General features: G+C 40.3%; 1 protein-coding gene across 4 annotated transcripts in view; it reads right to left on the bottom strand.

Moving 5' to 3' along the window:
• NELL1 (neural EGFL like 1) overlaps positions 1-18,378 on the bottom strand; it is a 750,804-nt gene that overhangs the window by 288,620 nt on the left and 443,806 nt on the right. For 2 of the 4 annotated variants that reach the window (XM_070624514.1, XM_070624512.1), the window contains exon 14: positions 7,724-7,846. The exons of the other annotated variants lie outside the window; for them this stretch is intronic. In XM_070624514.1, the coding sequence (XP_070480615.1) occupies positions 7,724-7,846 (123 nt within the window). The remainder of the gene's footprint in view (positions 1-7,723; positions 7,847-18,378) is intronic. 4 annotated transcript variants of the gene reach the window in all.

Raw genomic sequence — 18,378 nt, 5'->3', positions numbered from 1 at the left:
CATCATTCTGTGTCCTACTCCTTAGTTCTATACATATTTAAGAATGGCATTATGGTTCTGCATATTCTTGACGAACTATTTCTTACCACTGAATGTTAAAATTTGTATCTGTTAAGAACACTTTCCAGCAAGTGGTTGAAATTGACTGAAAGGGATTTTTCATTCTACGCCCACATCAGTCTTGTCTTTATGTTAATGAATTATGATCAAATCATCTAACAGTCCTAGAAAAATTTGAAAGTCACATATCCTATAGTAATCTGACCTGGTCCAATTATTTCAATAGGATCCTAAAAAACATCTTAAACAATGCCAAAGGGATACCCTCCCACATCATCTTCTATAGGTGGAGAATTTTAAGTGGCTCTAATCACTAAAAGTGTAATCCACTTTTGCTACAAAGATTCATCCTATTGACGGAGTCTGATCCTGAGCGACCTCTAATCCACATGCTTTCTGACTTGATAAATGAATCAGGTGTAGGGGAGAGTTTCAAATCCTTCCTTGAAATGTTATGAAACTGCTCTATAACCAGAGGTGCACTCTTAGAAATACACTCACAACCCTTATCTATCTATCAGTACCAAATTGATTTTACAAACGTGCCTGGCTCTAAATGAGTCAACCCATCCTATAATGTCCATCAATCTTGTCTCTCGCCAATCTCTCCAGCATTTTGTCCGTACACCTAAAGGCAGAATTTTAGATTGAGAGCTTCCCAAATTCTTCCTCATTACATTAACCCCATTTCAAAACTGTCTAGAGTGCTATAAGTACTTTTGCCAAAGGTTTTCCTATTCCTCTTGCTATTTGCTTCAAAATCCCCAAATATCATCTTCTGTGATTCACAGCCCAGCAGTTTATCAATTTTATTATTTTCAGTGCTATCTTATTAAAACAACTTACCTGTCTCTTCCCCCTCTCTCTTCCTCCCATACCGCCTATAAGTCTCCAAAAGCATCGGTGTGCATGTGAGATACCCAGATATTTAATTTGGGATTTCATTTACATCTTTAGCATGAGCTAAATTTATAAAGTGTGCACTGTCACGTTTATCTTCCTGTCTATATCAAACATTCCCCAGCCCTCTGCTCCTGACTTTCTGCGTCTTTCTTGTACAATTTATCCAGCACCCCATCAAACAGAAATTTCTAGGAACAGTACTTCTGCATATGCACCTCAATGCAAACATGCTCATTAATGAACGACTTTCCAACACTACAGGATTCTAAAGTGCTTTAGCATAAAGAATCTCTTTCGTTCCAGGAACTTCTTCAGTGAATTGAATTTTACTGTAATGATTTTCTTTGAAAGCCGGTCATCTGTTAGCAATGCAGACTCCACCCTGAAGTTGGTTTGTGTCTCTACCTTTGAGAGTAGTGGTTTTCCCAGGCTGGGGGTAAGGCTTGAGTGGTTTAAGTACCTCTGTGTCCCAGCAGACTTTTTCTTTCCTGTAAAATCTTCTAGACACACAAGTGCACATTCTATTAGAAAGGAATCTTCATGTGTTCACTCCTTAGGAAACTTTTGACCACTATAACATGCTTAGCTCTGAGCTAAATGGTTAAACGGAGACACATAGCCATGGCCTGCAGGAAACAGACAAATAAATGTCACCCGCAGCATGGGGTCACAGGGACTGAGTAGTGTTTGGAGGGTGTCTCTGGAACACAGAGAGGGTTGTTCACCTAGCCTGAGATGAGGGACAGCTTCCTGGACCTGAAAGGCAAGGAAAAACAAAACTACACTGTCATGAACTGCGAAGCCATTAAAGAGCCCCCTGGCATGGTGTGAAAACAAACACAGGGCAAGGGAAGATCAATCAATCTACCTCTCCAGACAACAGCAGGACATTGAGGAGACACTAGGAGTGTGACACCACCCACTGTCTCCCGAAATGCTGGAGGATTTTGAGCAAGGGCATCACTCTAGCTTTAGAATAGTCTAGAATGACTATTCTTACAGTGGAGATGGTTGAAGCAGGGGAACAGATCCTGAGATGATGAGCCAATAAAACCCCCAGCTGACTCCTTGGCTCTGATTTCTCACTTAAATAATTCTAAATTTTAAAAAATGACTCCCTGTATATATTTCATTTAAGAAAGAAGGTGAAACTACAGACACGAGAATTTGCCTCTTCTAAATAGAAGTTGTCAGTGGATTTAGGAGAGGGAGATTGATGCTTCTTTTCCATTAATCTGGTTTCCCTAAGAGCAATTGGCCCTTGGCCTCTTGGCCCTCCCTCTCATTCTTCCCTGGTTTTTGGTGAGTGGGAGAGAGGAACTGGACAAGTGTGGCCCAGCTCTTCCCTCTCTTATGCACTAGGGATCAGAAGGCCACAGGAAACACCCATTCTGCACTGTCCCTTCTGCCCTGAAGAGTACAGGGGAAGCCCCACATGGCGACGCTCCGCGGTTGCCCTGGTCCACCTGTGATTGGCTACAGAAGCCTGTCTAGTTTGGGGGTTCAATATTATGAATTCTATTGTCACGTACAGAAGGCATGTTCTCTAGTATAACCTTTATCAGTATTCATATTGACATTTTGGTCTCCACTTGCTTGATTTCTTTATCTGTCTCTCAATTTATTCTGAATGCAGATGGGGAAAACAAGGGTATCACTTTCAGGCTCTCCTCAAACCACAACAGTTATCATAATAAATTAATATGTGGGTCCTCAAAAGATCGATCATCTCAGGTACCCTGATAAGGCCAAGTTTCTGAACCTACAAAACCGAGGATCTGGCCCTCAACCACATGGACAAACAAAAATCTAGCCTGTAATGAGAAAGAAAGATGAAGTCAATCCACAGAGAAGCAGGAGGAGACAGAAGGAGAGAGTACTGTCAGCACTCCAGCTCCTGGAGCAATGTGCTCCTAAGTCCCAGCCACCTTTTGCCCTTACTTTCTATGACACACCTGGAAAGCTCACTAATGCCAGTAGACACATTCAACTTCATGAGCACATAACCGGTACAGTGGCACAGGGCCCCTCACTCAGAAGGGCCCCACACTTGGGATTTAATGCTCTGTGGTCACCACCTGGAAGTTCTCAATAATTTCATCTTCCAATTTATGTTTTGTAAGTGAGGTCCAATGGGACAGCAGGGTGTGCACTGGGGGTTTGGAGCCTTAGGGATCCTATATCCTACTGCCTCCCCACTCCCCAGGATGGGTTCCCAGCTCTCCATTCCCCTGTTCCCTGGAGCCCTGGGTCCCTTACAGCCTCTCCTTCTCCACCTAGTGATAACTGTCTCCTTCTATCCCTAGTAGGGTCCTTGCAGAGACAGAGTGAGGGTCAGGGTTGGGCTCGCATGCTTTGGGTGTTTCTAGGTGGAACATGGCAGTACCATCCCCACTCCAAGCTGGTAGCACCTAGGTGCCTTCCATAGGTGACCCAAGGAATAGGTGGGGAGACTACAGGCCCCTTGGGTGGCCCATCTGCTATAGATTGAGATGAAGGGCTCAAGGGAAGGGGATATACCTGGTTCAGCTTCCCTGCCCCATGCCAAGTGACAGCACATTGGTCAGGGTGGAGGCGAGCACTGAGGTCAGCGGGTCATGGTCATGTGCCAAGGTGGGGGATGGGCCTGAAGCTTTTATGAGAGTCTGTACTCATCCCAAGAGTATCCCCAAGGCCAAGAAAGCAACATTAAATAGCAAATGAAAAACACCATAACAGGTCGAGAGAGACTGCAGAAGAAAGGTAAAAGCTTTATATTTTAGCACCTATAAACAGCAGATTTTTCCTACTTTTTGAACAAGATCCCACACTTTCATTTTACTCTGGGCTCTGCAAATTACATAGCAAGTCTTACCAGTGCATTTCTCTCACTTGCAACCAAAGGAGTCCTACCCCTGCCTTTCACATGGCTCTATACTTTGAGTAATTCTTTGTAAGCCTCTTTCCAACAAGATAATACCATTCTGTAAATTGTTCTATGGGGGTTGAAGCATTTGCTCAAAAAAATAAATGTCAGTATTATCAGTCATTAAAACAAGAATGCTTTCGAGGATCATCGCATCTTATCCAGCTATAATGACAGACAAGAGAGAAGGCTTAGCCTGTGGGCTGCTATGGACAGCTGCCTAGGGAAAGCCCACCTCTGGCTCCAGGTGAGTGCAGACCAGGAAAGCAGACAACAAAACTCCTGAGATGACCTCAGCCCTCAGGTCAGGCTGTGCAAATCTGATTTGGAACAATTTGCAAGTACTTTCACCATTTAACTCCAAATGCCAAACTATTTAGCAACAGATGTTACATAGTTTCATAAATACTTCAGCCTGGTTATCAAAAATATGAGCAATTTTTAAAAAATTATAGATTGTCATTGCACTGTCTCTTCCCTTTGTGTTTTCTTTACACTCTCTAATTAGAAAAAATAATATATATATACATATATGTAATAGATAGTTAAATGATGAACAAGGAGGAAGAGGAAGAAAAAGGAGAATAAAAAGGAAGAAAAACAGAAAAGAAAAGAGAAGCAGGGAGAGGAGGGAAGAAACTAAAAGCAGTCACACTAACTGGGATAAATCAGATCCAATGATGTCTGATGCAAGATTTACCTGTGAAATAGAATAATGCCATCAACCTCCCAGGGTTACCTTGGGAAGTAAATGAGGTAACAGATGTGAACATTCCAGCAAGGTGTCTTGCACATATTCAGTGACTGTTGTTGAGGCTAAATGGGTATTTCCCAACCACATGAGAAGAAAGACCTCCTTACGTGGGCATCAGCCACCAGGAAAGCCCATCTGAGAGAATTCACACCAATTAGTACTGTTTGAGAAACCGTGCCTTGTGTTTTGCTTGTTAAGAGAAGTGTTAACAGTGTTTATTTCTACCCAGATATAGTCAATTCCATGAATAACATCATGTCCAAAAAAGCTGTTATATATTAAAAACAAAACCAGAATTGGTTGAAATCATCTGGTTACCCTTGCCAAACTTTCTCTGTAAATGTTTCAGTTACAGGTGGAAAAGTCAGCTATAAATGTATGGCCTGAAACTGAGACAAATTTGGGTACTTCCACTAAAAGGCTGAAGTTCAAGCAAATTCATGAGCCGCCACTTTCTCCTTTATCCTTGTACCACTAATCATACTATCTTCGCTTTTTATAACATTTGATAGTTTAAAACACATCGATATATGTTCCTTTAGTAATTGTCTGCAATATCATTGTTGGATAAACACAGGAAGTGATATTAACCCAATTTTAATATGTAAAAATACAGAAGTTACAACTCGCCAGTAATGAAATGAGGTATAAATGCCGACTCTCCAAACTTTGTCCAATTTTTCAACCATGCCGCACGCCTCCGCATGCGACCTTCATAAAACCCAGGATTCTCCCTGTCTTACTGAGGTCAACATGATTGACTATAAGGATCGCTTTAAGAAAACTATTTTCCTTAATTCCTAACTTCCAAGGGAAGATGTATATTCACAGTCTGTGGACACCAGAAACATTATTTGAACTTCTATTTTTCACAGTTGGACTTTCAAATTCTGCAAAGGTGAAGCCTCCACTTATCACAATGGCGTGTGAGGGCTGGGCATACACACACTCACCGAACTCGAGCAATCAATCTTATTTTATGAGGTGATATAATCCTGAAGAAATGCATTAAAATCAAATCCCTACATTGCTCCTCAGATTCACAGCATTAGCGTGCACAGACCACCGGCGGGCTTGATAATCCGTGGAACTATATTAATGGTTATGTTTTTTGTTTTGCTTTGGAAATATTTTCAGCCTTCTTTTAAAAGCTGAGCACTAGTGTCTTTATTTGCCTGATGAAACTTAAAAAAAAAAACTACACAAATAGTACACGTATAAATTTCCATTGTAAGAGATGCAAACAAGATTAAATTCATAGCAACAGGTAGATGTTCTTGTCCACACACACACCCACGGATAGTAAGGTGAACCGGGTGCATGTTTCCAGTCTATGCATTTACATAAGTATGTGCACAGACACTGTAAATAATAAATTAGATGTGTGATGATGCTATATGCATTGTCCAGTAACTTGATTTTATTTCTTTCTCTTTTTTTCCTCAAAAATATGTCTTGGAGATCTTTCAGTGTGCCAGTATGTATGCGTGTACAGATGTGTGTGCCAGTATGTATGCGTGTACACATGTGTGTGCATACATACACTTAGAGTTTCAAATCACTGTATTCTATTCCATAAAATGATACACCAAATAAATTTAATCATTCCATTACTGAGGGATATTTTGGTTGTTTCTGGTTTTCGATGAATATTGAAATGTAGCAAATGCAGCAAAAACCTCACTATCTGTGCATTTCCCCCCTTCATGAGCATGTGCTTTTCTAGAACACATTTCAAGAGGTAAAACTGATGGAATCAAGAGAATCTCTGTATTACGCTTCAGATTTACTTTAAATGTGGATAGATTCTGTCAAGTGCTATTAAAAAGTTTCACCATTGTACACTCTCAGCCATCCATGAGGCTGTCTGTTCACCTGAACTCACCAACATGGACTAAAAGCAAACTTTTAACATTTGCCCCTAATCGATTGCATGACTAGGGTGACTTAGCCATTGTACATTATTTCTCTCTCAGCAGCAGCATGTTGTCTCTGCAGGTGAGTAGTGATAATGTGCTGTGTCCTTGGGTAAGTTACTTAAGCTTCTGTGTCTCAGTTTTGTCACCTTTAAAATAGGGCTGATAATAATACCTAATTCAAAGGGTTATTTCCTGGTTTATCTCTACTTTTTGCCTCTTTTTCAATGCGATTGCCTATTCAGTCAATTTGGCAGATCCAGTCAGTTCACACATATTTAACGAGTGCCTACAACGTGTCAGGCACCATTCTTGTTGCTGGAGCCACAGCACTGAGATAAGACCCAGCATCTCTCTCACAGCGCATACATCCCAATGGGGAGGCAGACAACATAGAAACACACACAGAAATGCATCATTTTCTACCAGGTTGCGCTGGGGAAGAAAAAATACAGCAGGGTATGCGGCTAAGAGGTACCAGAGGCACTATTTTAGAAGGAGTGGTCAAAGCCAGTTTCTGTGACAAGGGGATACATGAGTAGAGACCTGAAGGAAATGACCATCCAGCCTGAGGGGGCAACAAGCACAAAGCCCTGAGATAGGAACGTAGTTGGCGCGTTCGAGGGATAGCGAGGAATGATGTGTTGGTGCAGAGAAAAAAGAGATGGTGGCTAAGAGGAGCCAAGGACTGGATTCCGAATGCCCTCATAAACCAAAAGGAGGAGTTTGAATTTTATTCTAAATGCAGATGGAAGCCAGGGCACTGGCCTCTGAATTGCTGAACTGCTCCAAACACAGAGAGGGGCTGAAATTTAAGCTTCATACCCAAGCAGCTACCTTGAGCGTGGCCATGAGCACTGCCCACCTGCCCTCTGAGCAAAGCTCACAGTGAATAAAAGTGAACATCAGTAATCAGGGCATGCGTCACACACTCAGGCCAAGAGGCAAGGCTGAACAGAGCCATGGTATTGTGGAACAGTACTCCCAACCCCCACTCACACCTTTTCATTCAACCCAAAAGGAAGACTAAAAAAGCATTTTTCTCCTTCTATGGTGCCCAGTGCCCTTGCCAGCTGATAGACCAGGAACAGGAACCCTGGCTATGCGCAAATGGTCGGCTAGATGAGCACCAAGCGCCCAGGCAAGATGGTAGCTCAGAGCCTGCCCCTAAGGCAGCAAGCCTACCTCTGCAGCTGGTCCCATTCCCCACGTAGCCCGGTTTGCAGGTGCAGCTGTGTCCCTGGACAGTGTTGGTGCAGATGGCATTCTCATCACAGTTGTGCTGCCCGCTGCCACATTCGTCATGTTCTGTTTACAGGGTGAGAAAGAGAGACATCTTTTCTTAAGTTGGAGTCATTGGTATTAGAAAAGTTAGCTGGAACTCACCAAATGAGAAAAGTGACTACTGTGTACCAGGACCTTACTGTGTGCCTGGCAGCATCTACGCCTGATATGGTGGAAATCTCAACAACTCTAAAAGATGGAGCTGTTATCCGCACTTTGCAGGTAAAGAAACTGAGTGTCAGAGGAGGCAAGAGACTTATGGAAGTCACAAGACTGGTGAGTGCTGCTCTAAGGTCATTGCTCTTTCATATTCTCCAAGGGTTTCTGCAGAGGCTCCAAGGCAGCGGTTCTCAACAGGGGGCAGTTTTGCACCCTCTCACCTGGAAACGTCTGCCAATGTCTAACAGTATTTTTGGTTGTCATGATTTGGGATAGGGGATGCTACTGGAACCTAGCAGACAGAGGCCAGGGATGCTCCTCAGCATCTTACAGTGCCCAGGAGAAAGCCAACCACCGCAAAGCATTAACCAGTGCAAAATGTCAACAGTGCCGAGGTTGAGAAACTTTCCCCTCAGGTTAAAAAAAGAAAAAGAAACAAACCCACATGAGAGATTCCAGGGCCTCTTTAGAACAAAGAAGGTAAAACTGAAGAGGAAGGGCCAGCTAATATCAGCCAGCACAGGAGCATTTACCCACAAGCACTTTCAGGGGAGTCGCCCTGGTCCCAGGGAATGTTGACAAGCATGGGGTTGTGCCCTGAGTAGGAAAGGATTTACTGTCAGGACTCAGTTTTAAGGGGCTTCAGCAGTTTAACTCGTATTTTCCATATACGTCATTTTCATAGGGCTCAGAATTTAGCTCTGGGTTGATGCCTGATGTGTAGGAATACGGTTATATACGTTCAAATAGATGCGGCATCCTTAATCCACAAGACATGGGTGGAAATAGACCTAACGTTACAAAGTAGACTGAATGATTGCAGGTTAGAAGCCAAGATTTCACAGATAACTACACTGTCCATTCCTAATCAGGAAGTTTAAACAGTCCTCCAAACGACCACTCTGAAGATAAACAATACGGGAAAGTTTATACCCATTACTCCCTTTAACATCTGCTGGTATAGGTTCTTAGAAATTTTAAAAAGAAAAATCAAGTAGGATTGTTTAAGTCATAAAAGGTTATAAAATAAGAGTTGAAATACCACCGAGAAACTCCCCCAAAATAACACTAATTGAACAAAAACAAAAATTCAATATAGTTTGTTAACTGAGCTGTTAGATCAATGTATCAATCAATTGAGATATCATCTCTCTTCATTAATTTTTTATTCTAAATTTCCTAACAGGGCCCAGTAATGAGAAAGGTTAAATTCTACAAAGTAGAGCTGTTTTAATCACTGACACACAATTAAAGGAAAGCACACACATGCATATGACTCTTGGTTTAACACCTTGGATTTTTCCAAAGAAAATTTTTCTTTAGGCCTTAAGATCAACCCAGACTGTCAGTGAGAAACGTGCATAGGTTAGCAAGCAGTGAGAAGGGAAGAGAAGATTTATGGGGACAGACTTGTAGTCTGGGCTAAAGGCATCTCCGGCACACTCCAGAAACAGTACAACCTGTGGACTCTGATCAAATTCACAGACCTATCCAGCACCTAGGATGTGCAGGTGCAATACCAGGTGATGTCAGGGACGCACGCACACAAAATAACAGACTTCAAGAGTTTTCAGTGTCCTCATTTAACTTCATTTCATAAATAGTTACTAGAGTCTGTACTGGGGATACATGAGTAGATATGGTCTCTGCTCACATGAACATTGTAAGAGGGACCACCAGACATCAATATGCAACTAACTGAAATACAAGGTAGAAGTGATATCAGTTATAAGTAGGTGACCTTACATTTTATCATATAAAAAGAACACATTTTCGAGTGAAAGGGGGTCCTGCGAATAATTCCATTGGGATAACAGGCATAACTGAGAATGACTGAGACAAACCATTTGTGGTCATGCTGGGGAAGAGGAATAAAGAGAAACTGGACTGAAAGTTCACTGGAGGGAAGAAGTTCCTTCTAATAGAGAGAAAAGTCTTCTTACAAGAGGCAGTACCTTTTAAAAACGGTTGTGGTTTTCTGAGCCAGAATTGCCCACGAAGGGCACTGCAGGCAAAAGGACAGTGTGGAGAAAGCGATGGTTTTATGCAACATTCCAAAAGTTCAGTCCATCCTTACCCATCTGGTCTTTTTCCCCAGCTTTCTTAAGGTAAAATTGAGAAATAAAATTGTACGATATTTAAAGTGCACAGTGTGATGATTTGATATACATACACACTGTGAAAGGATACCCCGCATCGAGTTCAACACCACATCCATCCGACATGGGCTCATCTCCCAATATTCCTGAAGCCACCCCTCTTCTCTGATGAGGTGGCCTTGTCATTGTCCTGCAAGCGCAGGAGTTCATTCCTACCTCTCTACTTCATCATGTTTCCCTCACTCAAAATACTTTCTTTCTCTGAATGTAGTTGGAACACTTTGCTCCTGCCTGGCTTCAAACACCACTTCAACCCCATACTCTTGTCCTGAGGCCTTCCACACTTGCTTCCAGACCACATGAATTTCACCCATCTTGAGATTTTTATTAAATTTAATATCTTTATCTCTTTGGAGGCAATCATCACAATATATGGTAATGATACTTTCAAGGTGATATAACCATTACATAAATAGAACCTATTTCTTAGAGTTGCAGATAGTTTTAATCATTAACACCTTATTAACTAGTCAGCCTTGAAAAGAGGAATTGTAGCATATTTTCTACAACCCTCACTTTACCCCTCTCTACTTTACATAATGGTATTGAGCCCAGAGATGCCAAGCAATGAGCTAAATACTGTACATATATCATTTAATTCTCCCAACAATTATATGAAGTAATTTTTCTCATCTTACAGTGAAGGAACTGAGACAACATTAAACGAGCTGCCTAAGATCACAACACTAGTATGTGGGAGAGCTCGGATTTGTGATTCTAGACACTGGGGGGTGACGACCACAGCACTGAACAGTCGGAAGCAATTTGGATGTGGCTGACACTAAGCCAAGACATAGAGAAGTGACTCCATAAGACCAAAAAGGAAGACTTTTTCTATACTTGCCCCAAATTCCCACTGAAGATCTAACCTATCCCCAAAAGACAAAGGCTGCAAAGCTGCTACACTTCATCAGCTTTAGTCATGTCCACGTTTTCAAAGCAACCAGTACGTCCAAAACTATGTTTGACAGAGATGGCTAAAGATGAAGCGACTCCTTCTAAAAATATCAAATCCCCTTCCAGCTGCTGGAGATGCTGCAAAAGGTCTCAGACGAGTGCCTGTGAGAGATGGCGTGGCATGGAGTCTAGCCACACAGACTCCAGAACCACCCCGCCAAGGTTGGAGGGCCCTGGGTCTGCCGCTCACTAGCTATGTGAAATGGAGTAAGTTACTCAGCCTATCTGTGTCTTAGTTGCCTAAGATGTAAAATGTGGGTAATAACAGAACCTATCTCCTGGGGTTGTGGGAGGATTCAATTAGTTAATACAGGTCATATACTTATAGCACACTGCAAGTAGTAAGTGCTCATAAGTGTAAGCTATTTTATTATCACTGTTGCTACTGCTAGAAGTTACTGCCAGAAGTGCTGCTACTCCAATTACCACTACTACTGCAATTACTTGTGAGCACACTTAACTGCTGGATGGTGGTGAAAATTGGTTATGAAAACTTTCTCCTTCCTTAAAGGCTGGTAGTTCAGGCAGACAGGCCATGAACAGATAGACATTTGAAGACAATTAAATTAGAACTTCTCTTTGAAGAGCCAAGGAAGTGTTTGCTTAGATTCAACTACGGTCTCCAAGAAACAAGACCATGAATGCAGGAGGGGACGGACGGACATTTAGGACTGTGGATATATGACCTGAGCTTGATTATAGCACATTTGGAGTACGAAACCTCTCAGGACAAACAATAATGATTATGGCAGCAAGCTGTCTTCCTACTGACAATAATAATTACTGTTATGCTGGCTAATATTTATTGAGCACCCATCAAGCACCGTCATGATCACATAGTTCCTTTCTCCCTTCTCTTCTTTCCTCTTCTATGGGAGCTCAGAAGGACTCCAACTAATCCACTTCCATAATATTGTAATCAATAGCCATTATCAATTAACACAATGTTTTCCTTAGCGAACTAGTCAGGACCCAAACAAGCTCCTGAACCAGTCACTTCAGCTGCGGCTGCAAATGCCCCGTGTTTGGGGTCTGGCTGGCTTAGGGCTTTCTTTGTTCAAAGTAATCTCTTTTGCATTTTACAAAATTGTTACAATGGCCTCACTGGGAAATGCCAAGCAGGTCTTCTCAGCCTTGTTTACAGATGAAGAAGCCAGACTTTGGAGCACGTGAGAGGTGCTTCCTATAAGCAAATAGATACTACGTCGTTCGTCTGGAACTCGAACTCCCATCTCCTCATTCCTTCTCCTGAATTCTTTCCCAACCCCCACTTTATTATGTGATCCAAAGGAAGTTCTACAATGTTGGCCACAGTGTAGGTAATTTTTATGTTTTTAAAAAATATAGTTACAGGACTTATACAGGAAGTTGCAAAAGTACAGAGTCGCTTGTGTCCTTCACCCAGCTTCCCTCAATAGTACCATCTCATACAGCTGTAGAACAACATCAAAACCAGAAAAATGACACTGGTATATTCCTGTTAAGTAGTCTATAGACCTAATTTGGTTTCTGCTGTTTTTTAAAACTGCATTCATTGAGCGTCTATATGTAGAGTTCTAAGCAGTACTATCCTATGCATAAATTTGTATAATCGCGACCACCACAGTCAGGTTAAATCTTCATGTTTGCACCCACTCCACACTCCCCCGCACATCACCCCCAAGCCCTGTCTCCTGTCAACTACAAATCAGAACAGATTAGTCTCTGCCTCTATAGTTTTGTCATTTAAAGAATGTTATATAAGTGGAATTACACAGTAAGTAAATTTTGAGATTGACTTTTTTCAGTAAGCATAATGCCCTTGAGTTCCATCCAGATTGTCGTATGCGTCAACAGTTCATTCCTTTTTTATTGCTGAGTAGTATTCCACTGGATAGATGTACCAGTTTGTTCAACCATGCACACATTGAAGGACACTTGGATTATTTCCTATATTTTGCTGTTCTGAATGAAGTTACCATGAACATCTATGTACAGGTCTTTGTGTGAACCTATATTTTCAATAACCTGGGACAAACGCCCAGGGTCATCTGGTAAGTGCACATTTCAGAATAAGAAACTGCCAACAATTTTCCAGAATGGCTGAACCATTTTACATTCCCACAGGCAATGTATGAATGATCAAGTTTCTCAACATCATTGTCAGCATTTGGTATCATCACTTTTTAAATTTTTAGTCTTTCACTTTCACATGTGTGTGTGGTGACACTGCATCAAGCTCCTAATTTGTACTTTGCTAGCAGCTAATGATGTTGAGCATCTTTCCACGGGCTCATTTTTCATCTATATCTTTTCTTTGGTGAAATATCTGTTCCCGTCTTTTGCTCATTTTATAATTGGATTTTTTTTTTTACTGTTGAGTTTTGAGAATTCTTCATATATTCTAGATATAAGGCCTTTATTGGATATGCGATTTGCAAATATTTTCTCACAGTCTATAGCTTGTATTTTCATCCTCATAGCAGTCTTTCACAATGCAAAATGTCCTACTTTTGACAAAATTCAAGTTATCTACTTTTTATTTTATAGATAGTGCTTTTAACGTCATACCTAAGAACTCTCTAGCTAACCCTAGGTCTCAAAGATTTCCTCCTATTTTTTTTTAAGTTTTCCAGTTGTACATTTTAAGTCCATGATCCAATTTTGAGTTAATTTTGTATATTGTATGAAATTTAGGTTTAGGTTAATCTTTTTGTCTCCGCATGTCCAATTGTTCCAGTGTCATTTGTTGAAAATGTTACTTTTCCTCCATTGAACTGCTTCTGTACTTGTGTCGAAAACCAATTGGTTATATTTTTATTGCTCTGTTTTGGGGTTCTCTACTTTGTTCCATTGATCTGTGGGTCTACTCCTCTGCCAACACCACACGGCCTTGATCACTGAAGGTATACAGAAAGACTTCATATCAGATGGGGTGATTATCCTCACTTTATTTTTCTTTTTCAAAAGTGTTTTGATTATTCTAGCTTATAAATTGTAGATTAAGCTTGTCCATTTCTACAAAAAGTCTTGTTGGGATTTTAATAAGAATTGTGCTAAACTTATAGATCAGTTTGTGGAGAATTGACGTCTTTACTATATTGAATCTTCCAATCTATGAACACAGTTTGTCTCCCTACTTACTTGTTCTTTGACTTCTTTCACCAATGTTTTACCATTTGTAGCATATAGATACTATACGTGTTTTATTAGATTTATAACTAAGTATTCAATTTTACTCTGGAGCAATTGTATACGATATCGTGTTTTTAATTTTGGTTTCTACATATCTATTGCTAGTATATAACAATACAATGAATTTTGTGTGCTAATCTTGTGGTTTGTGATCTTGAACTCACTTATTAGTTCCACAATATTTTTTGTAGATTCCTCAGGATTTTCTACGCAGACAATGATCTCATCTGTAAATAGGAATAGCTTCCCTTCTTCCTTTCCAACTTGTATGCTTTTTATTTCCTTTTGTCACCTTATTGCGCTGGCTAAGGCTTCCAGTGCTATGTTGCACAGAGTGGTGACAGTGGACATCACTGGTTTATTATCACTCCTAGGGAGAAAGCATTCAGTCTTTCACCATTAAATACAATGTTAGCTCCACCTCATATGGCCTTGTCAATGAGGGTTGGAGGCGGAGGTTCAGCTCCCTGCTGGGCCCACTGACAATGAAGTTGGGAGAGAGTGTAGGGCCGATTAGCCTTGCGTGTCACTGGGCCTTGTTCAGTCTCCACGCTGCTGGGCTCCTCCCAGTGTCATACCGCACTTAGAATAATCTTTTAGGAAGTCAAATGTGATCATCACTTACACATAGGGTGTTTTCCACTGAAACATGGCTAAAGTAGGGCGAGTATTTTCAAAAAAGCTTGTTCTGTTAGGCCCCCCCTTTTCCTAGTTCTTTCCCTAGGAGGAGTGGAGTCAGCTTTTCGTGGAGCTTTTTTCTCTGTGCCTCTTGGTGGTTTTAGGTTGCACGCTTCTTCAGCTCCGCATCCAGGATACATGGGAGGAAAAAGTAAAGGGGGAACCACATCTTGTTGTTCCTCCAGTCCCAAAGTTCCCAAACAGCCCAACTTCTTCTTTTCACCTTTTATGGTCTTCCTGGTATTTGGTGTGTTATATCAAAAGGTTTTTTTAGTTGTAAGAGGAAAGATCTTGGAGGAACGGGGCTGGTTCATCTCATCCAGAACCAAAAGTCTTCACTGTATTTAATTTTTAAAGAAAGTGTTACTTTCCTTCTCTGCTTTTCTAAACAGCACTAATAACTGGGGTTTTTCATAAACATACTATGAGCACATTTATTAAGCACATACTCATACTACGAGCCAGATGATACTCTGTTATAGCATTTATATGAATTAAGGATTATTATCATACCTATTTTTTTAAGTGAAGAAACAGGAACACAGAGGATATAAGTGGCCAAAGGTTTTAGGATGATAGGTTCAAACCACCAAAGTCACTCTCAACCCATTGCAAAAGAATTAGAGTCATGTAGTTATTAGTCATTCTTAAAATGTCTTTCTCCCTTAATCCCTTATAATCAATCTTCTTCCTAAGTGTCTTTCAAATTCATTCCTTTTCTCCATTTCCATTTCTACCCCCCTCATCCAAGCCGCCATCATCATCCAAGCTACTAACAGCTCACCCACATCTAAACTACCATCATTTGGGTTACTCTTGTACCTTACCAATGGATCCTCTCACATTCACTATTGCCCACCTTCAATTTATTCCTCATACTGCATTTAGAATAATCTTTTCAGAATTCAAATGTGATCATCTTGCCATTCCTATTTGCAAACCATATAACTTATAAGTGATTTGAATCCAGAATATATAAATAACCTTTACAACTCAGCAATAAAAAGATAACCCAATTAGAAAATGGGAAAAGTATTTAAATAGACATTTCTCCAAGAAGATACACAAATGGCTAATAAGCACATGAAAAGATGCTCAATATCATTACTAATCAGGGAAATCCAGAGCAAAACCACAGTGAGGTACCATTTCACATCCACTAGAATGGCTGTAATTAGAAAGACCAACAATAACAGGTGTTTACAAGAATGTGGAGAGATTGGATCCCTTGCACATTCCTAATGGGAATGTAAAATATTTGAAATTACTTTAAACTATTAAACATAAAGTTACCACAGTTCCAATAATTCTACTCCTAGGTATATATCCAAGAGAAATGAAAACAAATGTCTACACAAAGACTTATACTCAATATTCATATCAGAATTATTCATAGTAGCCAAAAGGTGGAAACAATCCAAATATTCACCAGCTTATGAGGACATAAAGTGTGGTATATCTGTATAATGGAACATTATTCAGTAATTAAACAGAAGGAAGCACCACTACAGACTACAGCAGGTATCACGGGTGAACCTCCACAACATTTTGCTAAGCGAAAGAAGTCGATCACAAAGGACCACATGTTATCAAATCCCATTTACATAAAATGTCCAGAACAGGCAAATCTATAGAGACAGAAAGTAGACTAGAGGTTACCTGGGGCTAAGCTGGAGGGAATGAGGAATGACTGTTAATGGTTAACAGTTTTCTCCTCAGGGTGATGAAAATGTTCTAAAATTAGATTATTATAATAATTGCACAACTCTGAAAGTATACTTAAAACCTTTGAATGTACACTTTAAGGAGGTGAACTTTATGATATATAAATTATATCTCAATAAAGCTGTTAAAAATTATTAAGGAGAAACTTCTAAAATAAGTTAACACATTTATCTCTGTGTCCATGTTTTATGATAAGGATATAAAGACTCATCAGTAGTCATTCTTGGGTGAAATAGTTCTTCCACAAATGGAGATTAGGAATGTTAGTTATTTTGCTAATATCCTAGAAATATTCCATATTTCCTTAATTCTAAAACACCATTTATTTGGTAGTAATATTTGAGGGAGAAAAAGAAGTAATTATGTATAAAATATATGCATCAATTACAAGATGATCCCCAGTTTCCTAAATATGAAACTGAAAACCTATGCTTTAGGCTCAAAGACATATGTTATTTATAATCTAACACAGTGCTTGAATTCAAGAAACAATGTTCTAAGTCAAAATAAATACAACTCAAAGTCCCCTATAGGCCAGAATGGACAACTAAATCTCATTCTTTATTGGCTCTTTCCACCCACACTTTGCCCTCAGCAGGACCCCACCATGGTCATGGGGTGGGGGAGGCTCTTAGACAAAAGCTTGTGAGGGGGTTGTCTGATTTTTACACTGATTATTATCCTCGCCCATAAAAAGGAGGTTTGAAGCCCTGCTAATTCTCTGCTAAATTCAGGGGCTGAGATCTTTGCCAAAAGCGGGTACCCTAGTTATCAGTGGCCTGAATCTTTGGTGTACCCCAAATCCATTCTCCCCCACTCTAGGGGATACCACTTTAAGAACTTACAGGTCTCCAGCTTCCCTCTCCTGGGTCTCAACTACTTTAGCTGAGACCAGTGGTACCTTCCCAAACACCAAACCCTGCAGTCCTAGCTCCCTCTGGGTCAAGTGTTCTCTTAGAAAATGTGTACTAACTCTTTCCATTGACAAAGAGGCTTTGGGTCTCCAGGACTGGAAGCTGTCCTTGACTGAAAGCCTTCAAACAGGGTTATGGGCAGAATAGATATGGCAGTAGGGTTGCAGAGAAGAAGGTAGAGACGAGGAGTGGAAGGGAACTAATTCCCATACTTTCTTTTCTGTGTGTGATATGCACAAACTAGTCTTTTATTTCAACTTTTTGTTAATATACATCCTTTATAATTCTTCCACAGCAGTAAGAAACAAAACACAAAGTAATAACTCAATCAAGTGCTTTTCTACTTGGATACATAGTATTATATATTAAATATGGCAGGTCATATATAATATATGTTAATTATTATATATGATGCTTGTACATACATAGAAAGTCTATAAAAATGTATAGTAAACTATTAACAGTGATTTACACTGGAGGGTTGGAAAGAGGATAAATGGGAGGCACTTATACTATTTATTTCATTCACTTTGTACTTTTAAATGTTTTACAACCAACATGTATCATTTATTACTAAACAATAGTTTTTTTTTTAAGAAGATAGAAAATGTTTTCCAGATATGTCCAAGTTTGTATGGAAAAGACAAACCTTTGGAGGCTGACAGAGCTGGATGCAAACTCCAGAGAGATCTGACAAAGTCTCTGTGCCCCAGCTGTGTGTGTGTAAAATGCAGACAATGATTCTATCATTAAAGAGTAGAAAACTTGGTTGGGTCTCTGTTTCCTGATT

The sequence above is a fragment of the Equus przewalskii genome, chromosome 6 (genome assembly GCF_037783145.1).
Source record: "Equus przewalskii isolate Varuska chromosome 6, EquPr2, whole genome shotgun sequence".
In the NCBI taxonomy this organism is placed as follows: Eukaryota; Metazoa; Chordata; class Mammalia; order Perissodactyla; family Equidae; genus Equus; species Equus przewalskii.
The sequence above is the reverse complement of the archived record's forward strand: the minus strand, read 5'-3'. Positions and strand labels throughout refer to the sequence as shown.